The 25,195-nt window shown below is 42.9% G+C and overlaps 1 protein-coding gene and 1 long non-coding RNA gene across 16 annotated transcripts in view; one reads left to right on the forward strand and one right to left on the reverse strand.

Annotated features, from left to right (window-relative positions):
- Window positions 1-5,885, reverse strand: part of LOC308062184 — a 17,901-nt gene extending 12,016 nt beyond the window's left edge. The window contains exon 1 of one of the 2 annotated variants that reach the window (XR_013927506.1): window positions 5,750-5,885. This is a non-coding gene — a long non-coding RNA (uncharacterized lncRNA). Of the gene's footprint in view, window positions 1-3,599; window positions 4,657-5,749 lie in introns of those variants that run through there. The other variant, XR_013927507.1, reaches the window with a different exon arrangement.
- Window positions 385-23,714, forward strand: TARP (TCR gamma alternate reading frame protein). 14 transcript variants are annotated; one of them, XM_080383245.1, is made up of 6 exons: window positions 385-577; window positions 693-999; window positions 12,176-12,228; window positions 19,467-19,760; window positions 21,192-21,263; window positions 22,064-23,182. In XM_080383245.1, exons 1-6 carry the CDS (start codon window positions 541-543, stop codon window positions 22,195-22,197), a joined length of 897 nt encoding a protein of 298 aa, XP_080239371.1. In that variant the 5' UTR covers window positions 385-540; the 3' UTR covers window positions 22,198-23,182. The 14 variants fall into 14 exon arrangements, with proteins under 14 accessions (XP_080239371.1, XP_080239380.1, XP_080239372.1 ...); XM_080383254.1 differs by lacking the exons at window positions 385-577; window positions 693-999; window positions 12,176-12,228 and adding exons at window positions 2,697-2,863; window positions 2,975-3,269; window positions 10,809-10,873 and having other exon boundaries at window positions 22,064-23,714; XM_080383246.1 differs by lacking the exons at window positions 385-577; window positions 693-999 and adding exons at window positions 2,709-2,863; window positions 2,975-3,269 and having other exon boundaries at window positions 12,164-12,228.
- The last annotated feature ends 1,481 nt before the right edge of the window (window positions 23,715-25,195 follow it).

A 25,195-nucleotide genomic window follows, 5' to 3' on the forward strand; every position in this document is an offset into this window, starting at 1 on the left:
TGGGGGGCAGCATCTCACTTGCACAGCAATACTGCTCCTGAGCTCCCAAGTGGCTGCTCTGTGTTTCCCCTAACTTTGGAGTTCGACCTGTGTGATGAGCAGCAATTAAAGACCCCTCCCGTTCTTTAAGCTCCAAGTTCTTTCGTTTGTTTCTTTGTTTGATTTATTGGCGGTGCAACTGAGCAACAACACCTGACCCCAGGCATTGTTTAGCAGCTTTCAACTAAGTCTGCCAGCAGGGGTAAAATCTGCTTCAGACCACAAAATTACATGTTAAATGAGTTAAAGCAACTGTATTTGTATGCGCATAAGAGCGGGAAGGTGAGTTTGAGGCGCTGGTGCAAAAGCTATAATCTGACCGTTAACATTTAGCGGGGTTCAGTCATGCTGCTGTATCTCAACGTCACCCGCCTGCTGCCAGGGCAGCCTTTTGGGGTGATGCCCAAGTGAGTCATTTCCTTCCTTCAGCCGCAGCCCACCGTCCCTGTGGGACAGCCGTCTCCTTCCTCCCAGAGGCAGAGGCCAGCAACAGCCCTCGGGATGCTGCTGCTCCTGCTCCTGGCTGCAGCCTGGTCTCGTAAGTTTCCCATGTCACCCTGGCTCGGGGAAGCAGAAGGAGGCATCCCCTACTTACATGTGAGAATGAGTAGCAGGCTAAGAACGTTTGTTCTGGTTTCTTTCCCTCTTTCTAGATGGACAAGAGCAAGTGCTTCTGAGGCAGAGCCACGTATCTGTTAGCAGAAGGCTGGCTGAAACTGCATGGATTGAGTGTGCAGCCGAGGGCATAGCTGACTTCCAGACTGCGTTTATCCATTGGTACCGACACAGACCCTCCAAAGCTCCCGAACGGATTCTGTACATCGGAACAGGACAAGCTTCTTATGATGATAACTCCTACAGGAGCAAGTATTCTGCCCTGAAGAAAGGGACAAACATCTGTGCTTTCTCAATCAATGACATCAGCTTCAGCGATGAAGGTACCTACTACTGTGCCTACTGGTGGTACCACAGAACTAGCAGACCACAGGCAGCCTGTGCAGAAAGCTGCCTGTACCCTGAGCGGCCAGCTTTCTCTCAAATGCGGGGAATGACCACCGCACCCTCCTGCCTCTAAAACATCCCAACAGGTTTACGCTGAGTATGCAAGCATAAGTAACAGACACACAGAAAAGCAGCAAAATTCTGCCAGCTGAGCTGCAGGACGCTGCATGCGCTGTGCTGGGGAAAAGGAGCACTCCTGTGGGTGATGCTTTGATGCCTGAATTATAGAGTAGCACAGACTCATCCTTGAATAGCACAGATGCTTTCCCAAGTAGTCTGAGCCAGCAAAAAGAACCGCTGGCTTTGGAGGGAGGGAGCATCGGCAGGGAACATTTGCTCTGAAGATCCAGCCTGGCAGACTTCAGATCCAGGTCATGATGAGGATACTGGTGACACTCACCACTGGTCACTCCCATCTTGGATGGCTGTGATGACAATGACTGCTTTTAACACTGTTAACCCTGAGGACTCCTTCTTAGAGGCAAGGATCTCTTGCACTGGGCAACTCCTGGAAAGACGGTCCCAAGACAAGGTTGCGAAGACCGCTTACAGGAGGAAGCTGCAGGCTAAAGCAGGGACAGCATGGACATGGTGAGACAGCACCGCTCAGCCAGACAGCTGGCAGCAGAGCCGCAGTCAGAGTTCACTTATGTGGCAACGCCACTCACAACCCTGTGCCCCTGTGAGTGTTTCATGCAATGCGAGTGCATCACACACCCCCTCAGGACAGTCCTTTCCTCCTCCACGTTCATTACCTAAGTGCCTGCAGGCCCCGGCGTCTTGTCTGAAAACATCATTGCTGCAGGTTCTTCTTGCAGCTCTAGTTTGGCCTTGGAAGACACCTTCCTTGCTGGCTTTTACACTTAAGTGGACATAATCAGGACAAAGTCTCCATCTCGGGAGCTGCCTGCTCACAGTCTGGGTCAGGTTTGTTCTCTGTAGCTATGTCTACACTGCAGGACCTGACACCAAGGGGTGTATCTGTCGCAAGGACAGCAGAACATCAGCTTTCTGTGCCGGTGGTGAGAGGACAGTTAGTTGGGTACGCTGCTGCTGACAAAGACCAAAAAGAGATCCAGAGTGAAGTCTTTCTCTTGGGCCACAAAATGAGAAATCTCTCAGGGAAGAGCATTGGAGTGTGGTGGCTGCTGCTCAAGGGACCATTTGCTGTGGAGGCTTGGCAGGGCACCTTTTCAGGGCTCTGAAATGACAGAAAGTACAAGAAAAAGCAGGCAGCAGTAAAACAGCTGGTTGGGAGTCATGCTTGCTCCAACCCGGCTTCACCTCACCGTGTCTGGGGTAGGTGGGGAAGACTGACCAGACGGCTTGGAGATGCTTCAGGTAAGATGAAGAGAGGATAGTTCACGATGAATAACCCAAGGTCTGCTACCAAAGCCGGCACTTTATTTCAGGAAGGGCTGGTGAAGCGTGATTCTGGGACAGCTGGTGCCTGAGGAGAGGACAGCATCCTTGGGAAAGGATGGATTGAACAGTTTGACTTTTCATGTGTGAGCTCAGCAGTCTGAGAGGAACACAGCAGATAGACAGATAGATGAAGAAGTGTAATTTCAGACTGAGTACTTCATGTCCTTTCTACACTGTTACTGCTGTGGTTTAGCTTGTCGGTAAATGTAACGCCCTCCCTGGCAGTGAGTTGAAGAATGGCCTCTGGATGTGCCGAATGAGTCATTTCCTCCTCCCAGACGTTTGAGGCTTTCTCCACCTGAAGGGCTCCATAACATTCTGTCTCCATTTCCAGGCTTCACGCACATGGGCAGCACGCTCCTGCTCCCAGTCCTTCTTGCAACTTCATTTTGGTCCCGTAAGCCCTTCTTTCCTCTCCCCTCTCCTTTCCCTGGGCGGAGGACACAACCCAGGCTCCAAACTTCATCTGTTTCCTCCCTTCACCCGATTTCTCTGCTTCCCCTTCCAGGTGGAGATGCACAGGCAGTGCCAGTGCAAACCCCAGCGCTGCAGAGGAAGGTGACGGGCAGCTCTGCCAGCATGTATTGCCGACTGAGCAACGAACATGTCGTGCACTGGTACCAGAACCTTCCTGGAGAGCCGCCAAAGAGGATACTTTACCTGTGGAGACAGACAGCTACTTTTGATGACAATAGCAATAGAAGGAGATTCAAAGCTCGGAAGCATTCTACTGAGCCCCTCTTTTATCTCACAATAGATTATTTAACCCCGAGGGATTCTGGCACTTACTACTGTGCATATTGGTTTTATCAGAGCCTCACAGTGTTAACTGGGCAGAGATAAGCCCTACAAAAAGACACTTTGCGCTCTGAACTCTGCTAAAAGTTCCGATGCTTCCCTATTGCACCCCCCACCCCCCACCCCCCCCCTCATGATTTTCTGCAGCATGATAGGAAAAACAACACTACCTCATGACAGCTGTGAGACACAGGATCTTAACAACCATCATCTCATTTCAGCGCTCACACGCACCTGTAACATCCAGAAACTGGAGAGTCCCAGTCACTTGAGAGTAAATATATGATGAAACATTGCTCTTAAAAGGAAGGCTTAATCGTACTGAAAGCACTCACCCGACAGTCAACATGCCCTGCCCATGTGTGTGAATAGATGCCAGCTGTGAATTTCGCTTCTCTATATGAATCCTTGGAGCATGGAAACGTATCTCCAACCCCTCAGTCTTTCTCTTGGAAAAAAAAGATATGAATATAACAAAAGGCAAGAAGACCAGGTAATCTTGCACAGCCTCCTTCATCTTTTTCTTTTCTCTTCCTTTGCATTTCAGTCATCACAAGTTCCTACGACAGCCCAGAAACCCTGATCTTTATTGTCACAGGTTCTCGCCTGCATCCAGGACAGAATGGAAAACCTCAGCCACAAGCTACACCCCTTGCAAGCACAGACTCTCAAGCCCTTTGGATTACCTACACTGAGTCCTACACACAGGTGCTACGATCTATGAGTGGTTCTAGGGAAGCTGGCATTTGCCTGACAGCAAAGTCAGAAAACTGGAATGGTTCTGTGCCTCCTAACTCCAAGGAGTTAGGACAGAGAGTAACATGCTCAGTGTCCAGTGAGATACTCCCCTAATGCACCTGGACCTTCAAAATGAGCACAAATACTTCCATGGTGGTGGTTTTACAGTTCCACAGACTGTGGACGTTGATTTGAGCAGAGAGCGCACCCACCCCGCTTCTGGAGATGCCCCTCTGCCACAGCTGCTGACAGCAGCCCTCACAGGGCGCGCGTTTCCTTTCCAGCCCTCCTTTCCCAGAAGCCTTGGCATCTCAACTGAGCTCTGAAACCAGGAGCCTGCAGCTGTAGCTTTCCTCCCGCACTCCAACCCTAAGTGAAGGCGCATCCTCGCGGTGCAGCTGCCCCGGGTGCTGCGGGCTGATGGACCCAGCTGCTTCAGTGCAGGGCAGCACCGGTACGGGGATCCCCTGGCACTCGGGCATGTCACAGCCAGGGGACTGTGCTGCACACCAAAGGAGGTCCCCAGTGATATGGGGGAAAGTCTCCCACCTGCTCGGACACTGCACAGCTCCCCTCAGCCCTCCGTGCGAGAGCAAGCACCCTCCGATACCAGGGTGACCTCCAGCTGAAACCTTCGCACCCCGCTACACAGCTGGAGCTGCTCTCGCTTGCAGCCCTTTCTGGGGCTCTGCCTCGAGTTGGAGAGATGGGGCCACACTGCGGCATTGAACCGTCCTTCCCCTCGTTACCTGAAAGGCAGACAGGACCGCAGCCGCCTTACCGACCGTAGCGTTCGCCAGCCTGGAGAGGCTTTTCTGCAACTGTGCCCCATCTGCATGTGCGCAGAAGACCCCTGGCTGAAGACCGCCCAAGGAGTCACCTCCTCCTCCCGCACAGCGCTGTCCCCACCTGGGCTCCCTTTCACTCTCCTCTGACTCTCAGCGACAGCAGAGCCTGACAAGCAAGCATGCTGCTGCTGACAGCGCTCCTGGCTGCAGCCGCTTGGTCCTGTGAGTCCTTCCTTATTTTCCTACCTTTCCTCACAGGCACCCGTGGCTGTGCCAACAGGCATCTTCCCAAATCCCACAACTCCAGGTACTGACATCATGTCTCCTCCTTTTTTATCCTAGATGGATTTGCACAAAAAAATCCTGTGCAGACCCCTAGATCCATCACCAAGTTCCGAAAGAGTACACGAATGACATGTGAAATTCAGATATTAGGGGCAAGTTTTGATGGCACCGTCATACACTGGTATCAACAGAAGGAGGGTAAAGCTCCAGAGAGGTTTCTGTACTTTTCAGGAGGGAAAACTCACACTGAAAGTGGATTTCAAGCGCACAGGTACATGGTTGAAAAGCTTTCTGGCCAGAACCGCTGTGTTCTTACAATAAAAGATGTCACTCCAGATGATGCTGCTACCTACTACTGCGCCTACTGGGATACTGAGTCACTCACCATGACAGAAACTCAAAGGTCCTCAAGACAAAAACCCTCCCTCAGCATGTGAACCACAGGGTTGCAACTGTGCCACTGCCTTGATCTCCTCACTCCATGTGGTCTCAGCTGCAGACAGACCTTGTGTTGCTACCCAGCAAGAGCAGATAACCCTGCACCCCTGCACAACCGTCCCTTCAAAGCCTGGGCCATCACCAGCACTCTGGTCTTCAAACACACAGCTACTATTTCCAGGGCAAAGGAAGCCTCCGCTGCCTTAAGAATTAGCACACAAATATTGGAAACTCACCCGCGCCTTCGTTGCTCCCTGCACAGCCACGGCAGAAGTCTGGTGGCCCCCGAGGGCAGCAAACGTTGCACTGACTTTCCAGTGCAGCCACGGTTCTCCCCAAGGAAAGAGAAGGCAGAAGAAGAAAGACAACGTGCTGAGGAAAGAACCTTCGTGATGTGAACGACAGGCTTGCCGCTGCCTGGCACGTCTAGGAGAAGTCCCCCACTGTACTCATCTTTGCTCTACGTGTCGGCAGCAGTAAGGCCCTGGACATACCTAACTGGCACATCACCAAATGCCACACGGACTGATTTGAACCGGAGATTTACAGTCCCTTGCCTACCGCAGCTGGTGATGTGCTGCCTGTAACCATCCCCTTCTTTCATTCCACGGGAAGGCAGAGAGGATACAGAGGGGGGCTGGGAAGGAAGGAAGATTTGCTGAAACCGTCAGCTCTGACAGACGGACTTCAGATGTGCAGTGAGCCAGCCTGTGGCCCTGGGCACAGCAAGCATTTCGCAGGAGAGCCAGAGAGGAACACTTCTGGCTTGTGCCTTTAGTTTCAGCACGCAAGTGCGCAGGGGTTTCACAGAACCCTGTTGGCATCCTCAGGGCTCGTCAGCCGTGTGAGACAGAGCGCTCAGCCAGGAACCGCTGCTCTCTCGTGCTGCCTTTGTTCATAGGATCGCACGGCATTTTTCCAAAGGGATTCCTGAGTCCAGTGAATCACCCTTATTTGTTGTTGCCTTCTGCCCTCCACAAACAGTGGCTTCCAGCACCCATCGGTTCTGCAGGCAACGTTGATGGCTTTCTCAAGAAACCTTCCCGTGTGGTCCTGCCACGGTGTCAGAGAGCTTCCTGAAGCAGAACTCATACTCAGCGGAGCATGTGGCATCTCTATGCCCATTCTGTGAGAGTAAAATTGATGCGGACCACAAAGAGACCCGTCCCCCATGGTTTCACCACCGCTCACACCCTCGGGATGTCTCACAGGGGAGCAGCACTGCCTGAGCTTCACAACAGCCCTCCATGGTCTGTCCACAGAGCAAAGCCCCATGCAGGGGACAGTCTCCTCCTTCCTTCCCCTTCTCGCTGAGTCCCCCACCCTCACATCTCCCCGTGAGAGCTCAGGGGACGTGTTCCTCTGCCTTCATGCACAGTGTCACCAGCTGCCACCCAAAGGAGACCCCACCTCCTGCCGCACGGCATTGCTGACTCTGCACCAGCGCTGCTTTCCTCCTCCTCTGACTCTCAGCGAGCGACAGCAGAGCCTGACAAGCAAGCATGCTGCTGCTGACAGCGCTCCTGGCTGCAGCCGCTTGGTCCTGTGAGTCCTTCCTTATTTTCCTACCTTTCCTCACAGGCACCCGTGGCTGTGCCAACAGGCATCTTCCCAAATCCCACAACTCCAGATGATGACATCATGTTTCCTCCTTTTTTTTCCTAGATGCATTTGCACAAGAAATTCCCGTGCAGAGCCCGAGATCCATAACCAAGTCTAAAGGCAGTGTGCGCCTGGACTGTGACTTAAAAGGTGTCTATAGAGATCTTCGTGACATCACTGTACACTGGTACCAACAGAAGCCAAATGATGCTCCAGAGAGGATTCTCTACCATGCTGGGGCAAAAGTAGTAGATGGCGGCTTCCAAGCACACAGGTACACGGTTGAAAAGTTTCCTAGCCAGAAACTGTGTATTCTCACAATAAAGGATATCACTCCAGATGATGCTGCAACCTACTATTGCGCCTACCGGTACCGTCACTGTGGTAGGATGTCAGAGATCACCAAGACAAATACTCCTTCAGCGTCTCAACCACAAACAACTTAAGAGATCCCACCTCACTTCTCCTGGTATGGATGAGCCGCCTGGCCTCAGGCGCAGGAGAAGCAGGATATGCTCGGTGCCAGCTGATGCCTCAGAAGCATCAGCTACCAAAAGCAGAGATTTTGACTGAGCAAGTCCATAGCACAAAGAGAATCTCTCCCACCCGCTCAGACACTGCACAGCTCCCCTCAGCCCTCCGTGCGAGGGCACGCACCCTCCGATACCAGGGTGACCTCCAGCTGAAACCTTCGCACCCCGCTACACAGCTGGAGCTGCTCTCGCTTGCAGCCCTTTCTGGGGCTCTGCCTCGAGTTGGAGAGATGGGGCCACACTGCGGCATTGAACCGTCCTTCCCCTCATTACCTGAAAGGCAGACAGGACCGCAGCCGCCTTACCGACCGTAGCGTTCGCCAGCCTGGAGAGGCTTTTCTGCAACTGTGCCCCACCTGCATGTGCGCAGAAGACCCCTGGCTGAAGACCGCCCAAGGAGTCACCTCCTCATCCCACACAGCACTGTCCCCATCTGGGCTCCCTTTCACTCTCCTCTGACTCTCAGCGAGCGACAGCAGAGCCTGACAAGCAAGCATGCTGCTGCTGACAGCGCTCCTGGCTGCAGCCGCTTGGTCCTGTGAGTCCTTCCTTATTTTCCTACCTTTCCTCACAGGCACCCGTGGCTGTGCCAACAGGCATCTTCCCAAATCCCACAACTCCAGGTAATGACATCATGTCTCCTCCTTTTTTTTCCTAGATGCATTTGCACAAGAAATTCCTGTGCAGAGCCCTAGATCCATCACCAAGTCTAAAGACAGTGTGCGCCTGGACTGTGACTTAAAAGGTGTCTATGGAGATCTTCGTGACACCATCGTACATTGGTATCAACAGAAGCCAAATGATGCTCCAAAGAGGATTGTCTACCACCCAGGGAGAACAGTAGTAGATGACGGCTTCCAAGCACAGAAGTACATGATTAAAAAAATTTTTAGCCAGAAACGGTGTATTCTCACAATAAACAAAGTCACTCCATCCGACACTGCAACCTACTATTGCGCCTACTGGTACAGTCACTGTGGTAGGATGTCAGAGATCACCAAGACAAATACTCCTTCAGCGTCTCAACCACAAACAACTTAAGAGATCCCACCTCACTTCTCCTGGTATGGATGAGCCGCCTGGCCTCAGGCGCAGGAGAAGCAGGATATGCTCGGTGCCAGCTGATGCCTCGGAAGCATCAGCTACCAAAAGCAGAGATTTTGACTGAGCAAATGCAGAGTGCAAAGAGAACGGTGAAGGTCCAAGAGCTAACCCATCCTCTCCATTCCAGCTTCTCCTCCCTTTCACTCAAGCATGGCAACAAACTTGTGCAAGTATTTATTTAATGCAATGGGGTATTTTTCCATATTGTTGTTGCTGGACATGGGTCAGTACGTTGTACTAAAGCTTTTCAAAGTATTTGGCCTTAGAAAGAAAACTGAAATACAGAGCTTTAGCCTGAAGATTCGTAAAATTTTAAGTGAAGGAAAAGGAGTGTTATTTTTGCTTACAAGACAGTAGCTGGTCGTAGAGGAAGATTTTTTATGTATTCTTCCCAACATCTGTGGTGGGCATTTTCATTCTTTTTTTTTTATCTGTATCATTCCTTTTCCCCATCTTCTTGCTTATTACTGCCTGTGTTTCGCTGGTGTTGCATCTGAAAAAATGTAGACTGAGTTACCAAAGCTAGTACCAAAGAAAAGAGCTTTCAATAGATCAGAACAACTATTCATACTTATGCCTCATATGCAATGCATCTATGCATCCTTCCTATCTACTGCCTCAAGGTATATGCTGATCCTCCTGCCTGAGAAATTAATCCATAGATGTTTTTTCCTCTACTATCAAGCCTCTCCTTGATACCTATCTTTACTCTGGTAGCCTGATACTTTCCTCACTTTGTTCATTTAAGTGTAACTCTTTATTATAGTTTGGTGCCGTAATAGATATAATATTATAATATATATATAATATATATGTAAATATAAAAATAAATAAAAAATATAAGAATACTAGTCTGTTGGGATGAAAAGGTGGCACAACGATTTTAAATATGTATTTGGCCTCCAAATGGCTATAGGTCAGTTTTGGCCTCTTCATACCTGCAAGCCCAGATCATAGAGAGGAGTTAGACAAGCTGTCAGCAACATGCAGTGTTTCACTTTGCTTCTTCTAATGACACCTCCCAGTTACTCGCTGTCATGACTATAATACAACAGTCCCAGCAAATTTGCTGGCCTCCTCCATCATGTGTCTAAGGACGTATCAGGAAAAGCACCGCTCAGCACTGCTCTCTGCCTGCATCCCTCCTGTGTCGCTTTGTGGGTACAATAACAGTGTTCCTGCAGGAACCTTCAGAGCAGATCATTTCTTGTTACACCTACTTCAACCTTCATCCTCAGGCTAGCTTCTCTCTCTAGCCACAGACTGTAATTTTTCTTCACATAGCTTTGCAGTTGGTACACCACACAAGATCCCAGAAGTACTCTGTTTCTTTTAAATGACAAACTAAGCAGGCAGGCTGTTTGATCAACACTAGCAGTGACTCCCCTGATGTTATCTTGGGCTGTTTCATAAGAAACCCACGAACAAAGGAAAAGCCTCCTTTTCTCATCAGCTAGTATGCAAACAGCTGTTGTTGCAGAGCCTGGAGTGATTCCGGGGGATGATCAGACAACAACCACATACTGGGGGCAGAATACGCAACCTGCAGCACATGGACACCTTTGCAATGCCTATGGTGCTGGTTCTTCCTCCTTTCCCTCTGCGGAATTGTATTAGGACAACTAAGGATTAACTCCAAGCTAGTAGTACTTGATGTCACAATTGCATGTGAAAGGGGTTAGACAGCTTTGGGAAAGAGCAGGGTAGTCACCTGAAGGTGCGTGTTTATTAACATGCACAAATCTGCATGTTAAACATGTTAAGCAAAACCAGACCTATTTGTATGTCTAAAATTGAAGATAAACTTTCACCTGTTTCTTAGGCGTTCAGTAAAGGGGTTATCTAACAAATACACAACACTTCAGGAAACAGATTTATTTGCTCTGAGGGACATTACATATCACCTGAACCAAGGAGATGCAAGTTTGAAATTCCAGACATCCTCCCAGCAGCCACAGACCAGGCCTTCATGCAGTCTCCTGGAGCTGATTGGGAAAAAACCCCAAGATTTTCTTCAGCAATGGCATAGCAAGAGAGCACGTTAGTTATTGTAAAGTCAAAACCTAGTGTGGCCCACCTGGATCAAATACTTTGGCACAGGAACGAAGCTAATTATCTCTGGTAAGTACCATTACTATTGATCTGATTTTCACAGTTATTCAGGTTCTCAGATATTTAAGAATGAGAGACTGTAGGAAAATTAATTTCTGCCTGATAAATCATGTTTTGTCTGTGAACTGTGCATGGTGCCGCAGATGGGCAACAAATATATTGACCTCATGAATACAGAGATTGCCTCTAGAATGATTACTGAGTACTTGTTAAGGATGGAGGAATGGAAAAATGAGGAAAGGTAAAAATTGAAATATTGGGATGGATTCTTTCCTGTTCTGGGAAAGAAAAGTTAACTGCTTGAAATTTTACTCTCAGAACTGCAAGTGAGAAATGCAAAAAGTTTTGTATTGATAGAGATGGTTCAGTCTAAGTTGATTGGGAAGGAAATTGCCTGGGATGTAATAAATTGCTAGTTCCTGGACCTATTGAAAGTAACTTTACTTTTACATTCGTATTATTCTTAATTGTGGCAAAGCTATGCAATCAATAGGATGAATGCAGCTTTCAGTATAAAGCGTATAGCAATGCCTACAGTATGTTGCTCAGAAAATACATTATATTGTCAACATGACTACAATTAAGACAAAATGTAAAAAGCAGAGGAGCGTTACAGAGAAATTTAAAATGCTATCCATGCCTCTGACCACAAATGTTCCCTGCTGAAGTCTGCAATTAAACTGTGCCTGTGTATTAAGGCAGCTGCTTTTACCAAAAAGACAACAGTGTAACCACTTACCAAAGGCATGAACTTAGTTATGGGCATCAGTAAGTTCTGTTTAGACTTTGCATTTAAAATATAGGCTTCAGAATATAAGTCTGATGAAACTCCTGTTAAGGTACTTTCATACAAAAAGTAATTCACAAGACAGGACACTTTGGGGGGAAAAAATGTTTACCTGTGTGTTTAAAACAACAAATAACGAGTAAACTTTCTTATTTTCCTCTGGGAATCATATTATGACCGCATTTCTTCTTAGAACAGCAAAAACGGGTTACTTCAGAGAAAACCTAGCAGAGCAGAGGAAACAGATCTTTGTTTGAGAAATCCCAGAGCTAAAAGGATTAGAACATGGTTATAAAATAAGCATGGCACTGCTTTCTTCTCAGAAAAAGCTGTGTTTAAAAACCTTAACTTTTTACTCAGTATAAAAATGGAAGTATTTCTCAAAATGGCACTCTAGTCAATGTGAAAAATCCAGCTGTTGCACTGGGGAGGATTTACCAACAGCCTCTAAAGCAGACAGTCTTTTTCTGTAGTCTGTGCAAGTGAAGTGCAGTGCAGGGGATATTACTAAGCATTATCAGACCGTGGGATGCTGATGTCAAAGTATTTGGAAGTGGAACTAAACTTATTGTTTCAAGTAAGTACAAAATGTAAAACTTAACTACTTCTGAAATGTTTTTCAATACAGCTAGATACTGGCTGTGTGAAGTGCTCTGCTATTTCAGCTCCTGCTAGTTTTAACCCTTCAGAATGCTTTACAGGATTTTCCTCTTAAAAAAGCACTTCCATACGCAGAACAAAACATAATTGTTTTGTATTTATGAATGAAATGGGGGAATCACAACAGCTACTGCAGCACAGACCTATAACTAATCCCATTATTACAATTTTATTTTTAAAGACCAATTTAAATATGGCAAAGATAGCATTTGGAGAACTGAAAGATGCTATTGTCTTTAAATATCATATTCTTTGTGATAATTCTGATTCATTCGGAAAAAAAAGTGTCAAACCTTTGGGTTACTGAGATTCTTCGAAAAGGAATATGTTTTCCCTTAGGACTAGGTCTGACTATACCAAATGAGAGGAGTTATCTGAGATATGCCCAGAACTGTCTGAAGATAAGCACAGCTGAAAGGCTGCTCTCTCTTCCTTTCTTTTGCAGAAAAATCTTTATTATTGTCAGTTATTACTAAGGAAGAATGCCAAACTCAAAATATTTTGACATACTTACCAAAATAATTTTGCTTCTAGTAAACTTCAGGTGCTTTGATACTTGCCTGTGTTTTAGCTCAGTTAAGCGCCTGAGATAAAAACAGTTTGCTTAATTTTGACCATCTGAAAATGGTGCAGCTGGTTAGTGGAGGTTAGATTTCAACTCATCCAGGGTTTTGCTTCATGTTCCTGAAAACAAAAATATTGGCCGGGGGTCTTGTGCTGCTCAGATCTCAGCATCATGTTCACCAGTTCTAGGTCTCAATTTATGAGGGTGTATAAGGAGCAAACTACTTGGTCAGTATCTGATCAAACAGATCCTTTGCTGGTGCTGTCCCTCTCCAGAAAGTGGACGGAGCCATGGTGCTCAATCTGCACTGTCCATTTAAACTTTCAAAAGACTAAAATTAGTTGAGATGAATCCTGTCCACTTAACAACATACATGCCCTTAAATATCTCCACACCTTTAATTTTTTAACATTTTTTTTTTTTAATTTAGCTTAGGCAACTGCTCCTTCTTTACTTTTCTAGGGTCAAAAAATTGATTATACGGCAAATCTGATTTTCTTTAAAGAATACTCTTTACCCATATAAAGCTAACTGAGCTGCACTGTTACTGCAAAGGCTTTACTCAGTGTGATTACTACTATAAGGTGTTTGGCACCGGTACAAAAGTCATTGTGTCAGGTAAGTTACATGCTTTTTTCCATACCGTAAGGTATAAGTGATCATACAGATGACCCTTTGGGGTGGTCATATAGATGAGTGATATAGTGTCCCAGAGGGTACTGAGCCTGGTGAGAGCCTCAGTCGGCACCATCCTTGTGCAGGATTCTCCTCCCTAGCTTGCCATTCCTACAACGAGCTTTGTTGTATTTGTAATGCAGTGGTTTAGAATCGCAAACATTTCTGAGAAGGAGCTATTTTGAGCCACTTTTGATCATAGTCCTCTTTGGAAATGTGGTGGAAAATGGCCTGTAGTAGTTTCCATAGCCATTGTTCTTTCCTCCAGCTGTACTGAAGGAATAAGCAAGGAATTAAACAGCTGTGGATTAAGCATACAAAAAAAAAAGAGAGAATCTCTTCCCAATGCACATACAAAGAAAAATATGCAATGGCCATTGCCAAAATCTTTTTTTAATTAAACTAGTAAATGTGAAATAACTTGTCTGTAATAATTTTTGTCACGTACACATAACTTTGGCAAGTAGAAATCAATTAGTACCTCCAAATGCTCTTCTTATTCCTTAATAACATTAATATGAAGAACTGATTATTATTTTTTTTGCCTTTCCTGAGAGACATTTATTTTAATGGGAAGTGGAGGTCAAAAATCTTCTTTTTCCCATTAAATGTGCTTTAAATGCCATAATCCTAGAGTAAACAACTACACGAACACGAGGAAGAGGAACTATTGCTACAAAATGTTTTAAGCTTGATTAAACACATAAACTTATATTAGCATATTAGGGAAAGATTGTTTTTAATTATTTATGTCAGAAAGACTAAGTAAATCATAACTATAATTCAACAGGAACATCCATGTCAGGATAAGTGTGTTGGTTTTTGTGAAAATTTTTACCTTGCTAATCAGGTAGTCGCCGTGATTTTAGTATCTACAGTTTAAAATAAATTCTTTTAAAGCAGCACTCTAATTTTAATAATATAGGATTTTCTCTTTATGTGGCCAAGGCTTCTGACCAATTAATAGAATAAAAGAATGAGAAAAGGCTGTAGTTACCTCATGCTTAAGAGCTGGCATTTCATCACAGCTTGTCTTTTCAGAGGTGGCTATCTAACACTAACTCAGTAAGTTACTCGTAATGGAAAGAAATGGAGAAAATCAGGACTTAAGATAAGTGACCTTAATTCAACTGAATCATCAGGATCTGAGCTTGAGCAAAATCTTTTCCCAGTTCTATAATTAAAGAGTCAACTATGCAAAAAAGCAAACTCCCATCAACTTGTAATTAACTTGATTTTGTTCTTGTTGGCCTCTTTTAATTAGTTCTGACCAAAAGATAGTTGCTCAAGACTTACAAAATTTCAGATAACAGAAAGGCTGGAATTTGAGACTGGTTTGGTGTCATATTGTGAGTATTGTGGTATGATTTAGGTGTTTCATTGAAGCTAAGCATCTAGGGTCATTTTATGGTAAATGGAAAGACACTGGCAATTACCAAGGTGGAAATTATTCTATCTTAGTAGCAGTCTCTAAACGGGACAGGATGAACTAGCGGCTAGAAGCATCTCTCTCTGCCTCTCCATTTAGATTTGATAATCCAAGAGCATAATATCAAACTAGACAATTAAATTTTAGTCTACCAAAATTAGTCAGGGTAATTTATTAAGCTTTGAAAAGCTAAAAGAAACATCTAACCTAGTCATGAGGCTTTGCAGAGTACAATGTCACTGGTACAGGACCTACATCATGGTCTTCTGAACACACACAACTCTCCTGGAACAAATAAATAATTTCAGAAATTAGTTTAGTCCTGCATCCCTGGGAGGACTGATGCACAAAGAAGACAAAGTCAATCCCTAAATTAATGTTAGAGAACCCTAACAGTGTTAGCAATTTTATTTCTGGTACAACAGAATTTGGTCCACATCTTCATTTCAATGATAAGCCTCCAAAATTAAAGAAACTCATAAGGTTATCTTTTGGAAAGTAGATAGCCTTATGCTTAAGTCGTCTTTGTTTTTAAACAACGAGTATGAAATACTTCAAAGAATCACTACGTTGTTTTAGGGGGAATGAAATGCAGAAGATTGGTCTAGAGTAGTCAGATCATTTAAAGTGGAAGCTTTTTAGCAAAAATACATGTCTGAATTAATGTGTTTTCTCACAACGCATAAACACTGCACCACTCAGCCAGACCAACCTTTAAACCCTGTCCATCTAGTTGCTCAAATTCAGCAGTAGTGATTTACACAGGAATTTAAAAACTGTGCTGTAAGGAGATGAACACCTAAAATCTCTCTGCTACCTTTAAAAAAATAGTCTTAAGCAGTACCTTCGGTATAACAAAAGTCAGTTTTGAAAACTGTATCTAGTCTTCACTTGCAGTTAAGCATAGACAAAAACGGTTGCCCATGAGCACTGCCTATGCACGCACGGCAGAATTCCATGTTTAACTGAAATGGATTCTGAAATTTACTATCTACTTTTATAATAATGCATTGGAGCAGGCTGCCCAGAGATGTGGTGAATTCACCATCCCTGGAAGTGTTCAAAAAATGTGTAGATGCAGTGCTTAGACACATGGTTCAGCTGTGGGCTTGGCAGTCCTGGGTTAACAGTTGGACTTGATGATCTTAAATGTCTTTTCCAACCTAAATGATTCCATGAATATCAAAATGCTTTCTTTGTGTGGACAAAATCTGGATGATTTGGACTCCTCCTGATAATATAAGGTTTAATCCAGTGAGGCAAATAAAAATGGAGATTACCTACAGTTAGCTTGTGGAAGCAGCTCACTTTTCATTTAAAATATATTCACACTGAGCACATTTCACAAAGCACATCACCTATGACAACCCTGGTATGGATAGATATGCTATTTGGATATAGAAATATAATCTAGATATAACATGCTCTTCTGCTTCAGTTTAGTTTTGTTTCCTCCTTTCCAGATGTGTTAATTCAAACATTTAAACAAATCTAGTATTAAAGGAACAACATTGCCAACCTTTGCAGTCCAGAGTATTTTGTGATTCCATTTTCCTGTCTTTATCAAGATCTCCACCTGGCAAATACACAGAATGTCTTCAAAAATATGCCAACAATAAATATCTGTTGCCTTTTTCCCCCAAAAAAAGAAAAAAAACCCCACAAAATTAGCATTAGCTTTTAAAAAATTATTTAGATAGAGCAGATGTTCAGATCCTAAAGCTGTGGCCCAGGAAGATCAGCTTGAACCGGTGCAGTGCTAGGTTCTTGTTGTAGGATATATATTCATATACAGATGTACATGAACATACATATAAACACATTCTTTACCATGTTGTCAAGGTGATAACCTTTACTGTTCCTCATGTTTTCCATAGAAATCTCAGGGGATGATGAAGGAGTCTCAGTCTAGAAAATTACAGATCTCAGGTGCACAGGATCTGCTTAAATATTTCTGTGATTTTGAAGGTCCATTAGGGCTCCATCCCCCATTTTGTCAGTATTTCAAATCCTGAGATTCTGCGTACATGCAAGCTTATTTATTTAAACCTCAAAGACGAACATAAGTGAAATCCCTTGCATGAGCAAACACAGGTTCATGCATACGCCTTTTTGTAAAGGAAGTTTTAATCATAGAAATCAGTGTCAAAAGAAACAGCTGCATTTCTAATAAGAAAATGAGGCTAGGCTGGGACGCAGGAGGAGGTTTTATGAACATTGAGACTAGATGGGCTTTTACAAAGGACTTGTATACAGTGCTATTCTAACATGATCTTTGGAACTGGCACAAAGCTTATTGTTTCTGGTAAGTTTTTTAATATCTATGAAAATATTATTTTATTATTCCAATAATCCAGCATCTAGATGAAAGGGAATGTGATATGCTACTTTAAAATTATAATGCAGGTTAAAATAGAGATTTAAAAGTATAATACAGAAAAGTGATGTGGATGTTGCCATAGCAGAATTAATTTCTTTAGCACCCAAGTGCTTGCATAGAAGAGGTCAGGACTATAGGACTATAGGACTTCACATAAACCATAAATTGCTGAAATGTAACTTACTTTGGATACTGAGGGGTACACCAGGTCATTGCCTTGTGCAAAGCGTACTGCCAAGAGCAGCAGGTTCAGGGTAATCCAGGAATGCAGCTGTAGATCGCCCGTTGGCCTCAGAGCAGGGGGAACAGATGTGCTACACAGGAAAACATTGTGAGTGCCAACAAGTCACCTAAGCCATGGCTGAACCTCTGCATCTCTCTGTCTGGTCAAGGGGAAGATCCTTCCCCATGGATTTGTCTTAACAAAGCTGACTTATTCCAGCCAAGAGTAACTGAGCTCTCCTGGATGCACTGCAGCACTGGTTATCTGCAGGCAGACAATAAATAATCAGATGATTAAAATGCAGGGGGAAATCCTGGGTAGTGAACAGTCCTGATCCCACACCCATTTAAGTGGGTAACAGTGACCTCAACATGCAGAGGATTAGGACCAAAATGAGCAGAAGCCCCTCCACTAGGCTTGAGAGAAGTCATGACCATTCAGTCATAGCCTTTCATTAATTCAGTTAAATAGCGGTCTAGCATGCATATATTTTTAAATCGGGTCATCAAAAATAGTCAGCATCCCAGAAAAAAATATTTTTTTCTAGGAAAAAATATCTAGAGGAAATATGGTAGCTCAATCAATGCCCTGGACAACAACAGTTTTGGTTTGTTTTGATATTTAACATTTGTTGCATTTTTTCCTCTACGCAAAAAATCACAAAATTAATATCAGCTTAAAAAAATTATTTAAATAAAGCAGATGTTCATTAATTAGCAGTGGGGAGTTATACTGGGGGCATAAAACTCCAAAGATTTGGAAGGTAGGTGGTCTACCTTTAACAAACTACAGACAAAATCTTCATGCAGTTGTTTTTGCATAACCAGTATACAGCAAACCTCTTACCAAAGAAATGAACAAAGCTCTTTCAGGAACTACTATGACTACTTAGTAATTGCCAAAGACTTGTGCAGACAAATAGGCGCTCTGACAGCAGCGCTGCTTGGAAGGCTCTGGGATATAGGCTTTCACGTAGTTGCCTCAAGTTTTCTATCTCCGTTTCAAGGGAGATTATTAGTATTTTCAACAATACTTCAGTTTCTTAACATTTCTAAAAAATAACCTTTAAAACATTTTGAGTAGGTTTCTAAGGTTTTAATTAACCAAAGTTAAATTTATTTTTCTAATTAAATACTCAAAAAATCTTTTGTGAGATACTTTTTAATCTACTCTAGCATTACAGAGCAGACCTAGTCTACTCTAGCCTTCCTCTATCAGATGTGCTGCTTGACAAGAAGCAGGAATGAAGCAGTCTAGATGTTAGTGTTCACTAAACAATTTAGGACTTAGATAATGTTTCCCCATGCACATGGTACAGGATTAAAGCTTAGATCAAACCTTCTTCAGACTAGAAGACTATATTATCTAAACAAAAAGGAGTTTAGAATATTTGAATTGAGCCTTACCTTCTGATTTTGAGCTTGATTTTCTGTACCATATTCATAAAAGCTTCTATTCGTTTTAGCTCTCTACATAACAACATTTTTAAAAGTAAGGTTGAAAGTAATATTTTCTATTTCCAGGTATTCTAAATAGTATTGTAACTGGGTTTGACTGAAAAGTAAAACTTGCCATCTGGGCTTTAATACAAAGTGTGTTTGAATGCCAGGTGCATCCAGCTTGCCAAAAACTTTTTTACTTCAAGGACAGAAACAGCTGTAACTCATCCATCCCATTACCTAAAATTCCTTCCATACATGAAACAATTCTATTCCCATGCCAAGTATTCCATAACAAATTAGAGAGCTAAAACATTTATTAATAAAAGACATTTAGGTTGTTTCTCTTAAAATTCGTATTTTGTGGCTGTGTATTTATTTGCTCTGTGCTACTGATCTTCCAACACTTTTTGTTAATTTTTTTTCTTCCAATAACCAATCCAGACAAAGGAAGCTCCCCACCAGAAAACTCTGAAATCCTGCAGAAGACCCATGAAAATCAGATAACATATGTTTGCCTTATTGAGAAATTCTACCCAGAAGTTATTCGGGTGACATGGACCGATGAAGAAAATAAGGAGATAACAGACAATGTAGTAAAAGGAGACACTTGGAAGCCCGCAGAAGGGGATGAATACTCAGTCGGCAGCTGGTTAACTGTACCAGCGGAGAACAAACACAAGAACTATTACTGCAAATACGAACACGAAAGCCAACAGCATTCACTGATGACACGAGGTATATACTACATGTTAAAAATAATGTTAAAAATAGATGTCACTTTCTCTTTGCAACACAATTATAGAAATAATGCTTTCTATTACTCTTCATGAAACCACCTGTGCTCCTTGGCACAACAGTAGCTAAAAAACTGTCACATTTTTCCCAGGAAAGACGAACACCCCTTTGTAATGGGAAAAGAGCAGTTCTTGATCATCGTCGGGGGTTACCTAGCATAGCTCCACAAGGTCTGCACTGAGCCGCGTCGGTTACTTTCTAGTCTACAGAAGTTTCTGAAAATGGTATTACCTCTCTGATACCCATGGCTTACAGGTCTAAGTCCCCCTGATACCCCCCGATATTAGTCATAGCGATAAAAAAAAAAACCCTAAGGATTTAAAAATGAGGTTGCTGGGGATGTAGAGCAAAGTTTAAATATATTACTTAACCATAGTCAGCAATAGTAAGGCAATAACTATGTATGAAAATAAGACATATCATTTAATTGTGGAAAGATTGATTATGCAAAGCAAAATCTGAAAAACAGTGCCATTTTAAAGAAAAAGTAACCAATCATCAATGAAAACTGTTTAAATCACAGTAAAATCTTTAAGAAAAGCTGCCTATATTGGTTTAAATTAATCTTTTCTGAGCACCTACCTCTGTTCAACTTACTATAAATTAATGTAACTCCAGTAAGTGACAGCATGGCCACAAAATAACCATTACATTTCAACCTTCAAAGTATATTCTGACATAAATATGCTTTAAGTTTAATTAGGTGGAGGATGCATTTAGGGATGTAGTACCAATGCCTTTAAGCCTATGTATTAATGCATGCAAACAGTGTAACCAAGAACAAACAAATTTGCTGCTTGAAGCAGAACAAGTGTTTATTTTAGAGAACCACCACCACCAAAATATCACATTCCCAACAGGGAACCTTAGATCGTACTCTCTTCAAGATTACTCTTTAGTGTTGAGCAACCATTCAAGTAACAGACTAACTGGGGTCCCTTCCAATGTAAATTATTCTGCCTTTTCAATAACAGTACATTATGAAGGCAGACTCCAGCTACCTCAGTGACAAGATCAGGTGGTCAAATTAATTGCAACTCCAAATAAAAGCGACTCTGCCATGTGACAGCCTAATAGACACATTCCTGAAAGGGCAAAGGCAAACCTCCCACTTCGGGCAACAAATACCCAGTCACTTCTCTATAAGCATTTCCCCACTTCGAATTCTCTCTGCAAATGAATCCTACTTGTATTCTCTGCTCTGCAGACAGATCTTAAACATCTTTGTTTTGTTGTTTAATACAAACTTTCCATTTCACTGTTGCTGTACTGCCTCTTCCCCACCCCCCACCCCCACCCCCCCCCCCATTTCTAAATTCATGTTTGTTAAAATTAAAGAAAAGCCTAACTGGGGCAATCTTTTTCCATTAGATTCTAAAAAAAATGCACTTCAGGACGAGGACTGCAGCACACATCCTGGAAACAGCACTGTTTTTAATAGAGGTAATTGAAAAATATTAAAACGTGGGAAAGCGAGGCACATCATGCAAGAGTTAGAGATTGCTACATATGCTCAGAACATCATGAAAATTATCTAAATAGCGTACAGGAAATCTTTTAAGTCTGGAGTCTGTAATTTAAAAATGCTTCAGTGCTACTCCAGAATTCACTCCTGTTGTGGATTACAAGGGCCTCTCCTACCTTTATTAGGTAGCATTATTAGGAGCTTTATTAGGATGCTACAGAAGCTGTTCAGCTACTAGATTATTAGCCCACATTAAGCATCACTTTTAGAAAGATCTGAAGTAGTTAAATGCTCAACGCTTCAGCTGATGCTCCATCAGCCTAGCAATTGCCCAGCACTTAGGACAAAGAAATTTTCTTTTAGCTTGAAGAGGGATTTAGGAAGGATCATGAGCACTTATGCTCAAAAAATCCCTCACAAAAGGATTCAGGTAAACATGGTGCTACCAGTAATCCGTGCTGGAAGTGCTACAATTATGTTCTTGCCTTTGCAGAGAATAACAAGCCAGTGGCATGGAGGCAGAAATCCACTTGGTCTAGAGCTTATTAGCAGTGCAAACCCACTGCTAATAAATAGTGGGTTTATATAAATTTATATATATTGTTTTTATAAAAAAAAGAAACAAGGGACAGTCAGATATCATATGTATTTACCCACTGTCTACTGGAATTAATGCAATTGCAGCAGTAAACAGACTACACAGTCCCAGTTCTACCTGTCATTTAGGAGGGTGTACAGTATTGACATCAAACCAGACTTTGTCTTATGTTTGTTCCAGATCACTTGTTCCACAGGACAGCGTATTTAGTGTACATCGTCCTTCTGCTGAAAAGCTCCATGTACTACGTCATCGTCCTCCTCTTCATGTACAGAATGTGGGCTCCAACCAAGCAACAAGGAAAGAAAGCATAAATGGTCCGTCTTCAATTTGCTTTGCTATATACTTATCCATACAGACTCTCCTGCTTTCAATGTTAGGTGTAACAACAACAAAAAAAATACCAAAATAGTTTGCTGGCATTAGTGCATAGGGCTTGTTTTGCTTTACTGCTAGTGTTTTTATATCAGTCTGGTTTTCATAATTTTTCTGAGTATTGAACGGAGGTGGGCAAAAGGAGTAAGGCTACATACCTTGGATTTTAATCCAAAGTCTATATTGCAAAATGAGGAAAGTGTTCATGTTAAAAGTAGTTATGCATGCAGAAGTTTAGAGGTGTAATGGGGCTTTCGACATAAAAAGCACAGATGCATTTTGTCACTGCGCTTAAGGCTTAATTAGGAGCATTCCTGTGCTGTAAATGCACAGGTATTTGTTCATTTTTACTTTCAATGATTTATTGCAACTCTCATGTATTCACCAAATCAGGATTTAAATATTCTGGAGTGATGTGTGCTGTAACAGTCAATTAAACACAATTTAAAAAGTGAATGTAATATTTTTGAAATAAGAATTGAGACACACATAAAAACTCTCAAGTTCACACGTACAGAAATGGAAGAAATCCAGCAGGCCCCCCCACCAGCACTGTGACACAGACTGAAAACCTGCACATTGTGAGGAAAGAAAATAATTGTAATGATCACAAACCTCATCTTGTTTAGAGATACCTTTTTAATCTGAGCAAAACCTTAAATCTGGCAATTTGACAGAGAAAGTGTTTTCACAACAGACAAGAAGTTCTCAGGTTTGGGACTCCGAACTCTTTTATCTCCAAGTTCAAGAAATCAGTTCCTTTCAGGTTTCTGTGAAAAAGTTGGTAGTAGACTTATTGGAGTAAAGCATTTGCTCAGTCTGGGGCAAAACACTGCCGTAAGAATGGAAATAAGTGCCTGCATCATTTATGTTCACTGTACCTGTGACGATGTAGAGGGCAATAAAAGCTTTCCTCCAGGTGCATTTGTGAGGCCAGTGTTTTTCTCCAGCATTCCCACCGAGATGTACTAAGGTGGCTAGAAAGCCTGACTCATTCCTCTGTTCCTATAAATTCCTCAGGAAACCAAAGATCCTTAAAATTGTCAGTTTTCTGCTTGTCAATGTATTAAACAGGAACACTTTTGCACAGAACATAGGAGCTAGCTTGTTACATCTTTTCTGTTGAAGAACTAAGCCCAGTCGGGGGAAATGCAGTGCCATTACTACAGGGCTGCCTTCTAAGGCTCATGCCATTGCAAGGGAAGGAGAACATAGTCATGCTCAGTTCTGACAACCACAGCAACTTTACTAACAGCAGATCTTACAAGCTATTTTACAATCTGCATATTGAAGCCAATGCAACTAATTGCTGCCTTCAATGTCATGCTGCTCTTCAATGTGAAGAAAGATGTAATGTCTAGTGTTCAGCCAAACTCTGAGAAACAGCTGATAGCCCATGCTATTACTTGTTAAGGATCAGTTCCAATAAAAGTGAAATAAAACAGATACAAAGGTATTTTTGGAATGCAGTTACTGTAGATTTTAGTAGAATCGTTGATACTACTGTCCCGGTCTCCCCTGCCTTTATCCCTGCTAGAGAAACACTTGGTTGCATTAAGAAGCCAAGATCTCTTTCACTAAAATGATCCCCAAATCCACTTGTCGTGTCTCATACGTGAAACTGAAAGATGCTGTCCATGCAGCGCAGGAAAACAGAGGGGAAACACAGCTTTTAAAGCTTTTTGCACAAACCCCACTGCCTGCATGCAACCCAGAACCCTGCTGAACATGGCTACTGCCTCACAGTTTCTGGGGTTTCTCAAGTACATGGCTGCAGGTTTTACCTCTGCAACAGCTCACGTGTCCCTCAAGTTTTATACAGACATATACTGCTCATACAAAGTTTTTAATTCTTATTTATTTAGCCCAAAGTAGAGGACAAGTGGATTTTTAAGGCTTCTGGGTGCTGGGATGTTTGTTTGCGGGAAGGTTTGGTTATTTAGTGGAAAAACCCTGTAAACTGAACCAGTCACAACTGGTTCAGAGGAGGTAGGCTGTGATGAGAAGGGGTGATAAGCTGAGGACAGTTAGACCACAGCCGTCCTGCCTTTCACCACAGTATACTTCTAAGCCATTTCCTTCTAATGCAAATATAAAGTGATAAAAACCACATGCCTAAGTTACATGCAAATAACACAGTGAAATTCGCTGTTGACTACGCATATTGGTCTAACTGCATGCTTGTGATATGTACATGTAGGGGTTATTGCTACTCAAAAACATGGGTGCTGCAGGATGTCTGCAGGACTTGCAGTTTTTATTTATCAGGAGTGCAAGTCAGAGTTTGATTGTTACCTATTAAGTGTAAAGTTCTGTTGTCAGGACTTTGTCAACACTTGAAAGACATGTCTTCTCAAGCAATATGTCTTGTCACAACTCATTTCCAGTGATTTCAAGCTTCTACAATTATAAGCATTACAGCTGCTCTACTCCTGATACAGAGCTGCAGAATTAATGCAATACTACGAAAATGGTCACAGGCAATCTGGTGCTTCCAACGAAAATAAGACAGAATGGGATCAACTTTTGCTGTGAAAGCACAAAGTAGTAATGGGCACAATGCATTCTTTATCTTGCTAGAATAATTTTGTGTCCTATACTGTACAACAACTTACATGCTTGAGAACATTGATAACTCAGCTACCAAAATAACCTGCAACAGGTGATATGAAAAACTACTTGTGGGTTCCCCTCACATGCAGCTATAAACAAGAAAGATCTGCACAACGATTATAGCAGTCTGCCAACAGCTAGCTACTGGTGATACTAGGTACCAACACTAATAAATTTTAAGAGAGATTCAAATAGTGGACTAACAAGTTCAAGATTTTGAAACAGCTGGGGCACAGGCAAACACTTAGGAAGCGCTGTGGAAATAAAAAAAAAATCTCAGAGGAATAGTTTGCAAATTTGTTCCTTTGCACCTATAGATATTGA

Source organism: Falco punctatus (assembly GCF_963210335.1).
Source record: "Falco punctatus genome assembly, chromosome: 4".
Taxonomy (NCBI): Eukaryota; Metazoa; Chordata; class Aves; order Falconiformes; family Falconidae; genus Falco; species Falco punctatus.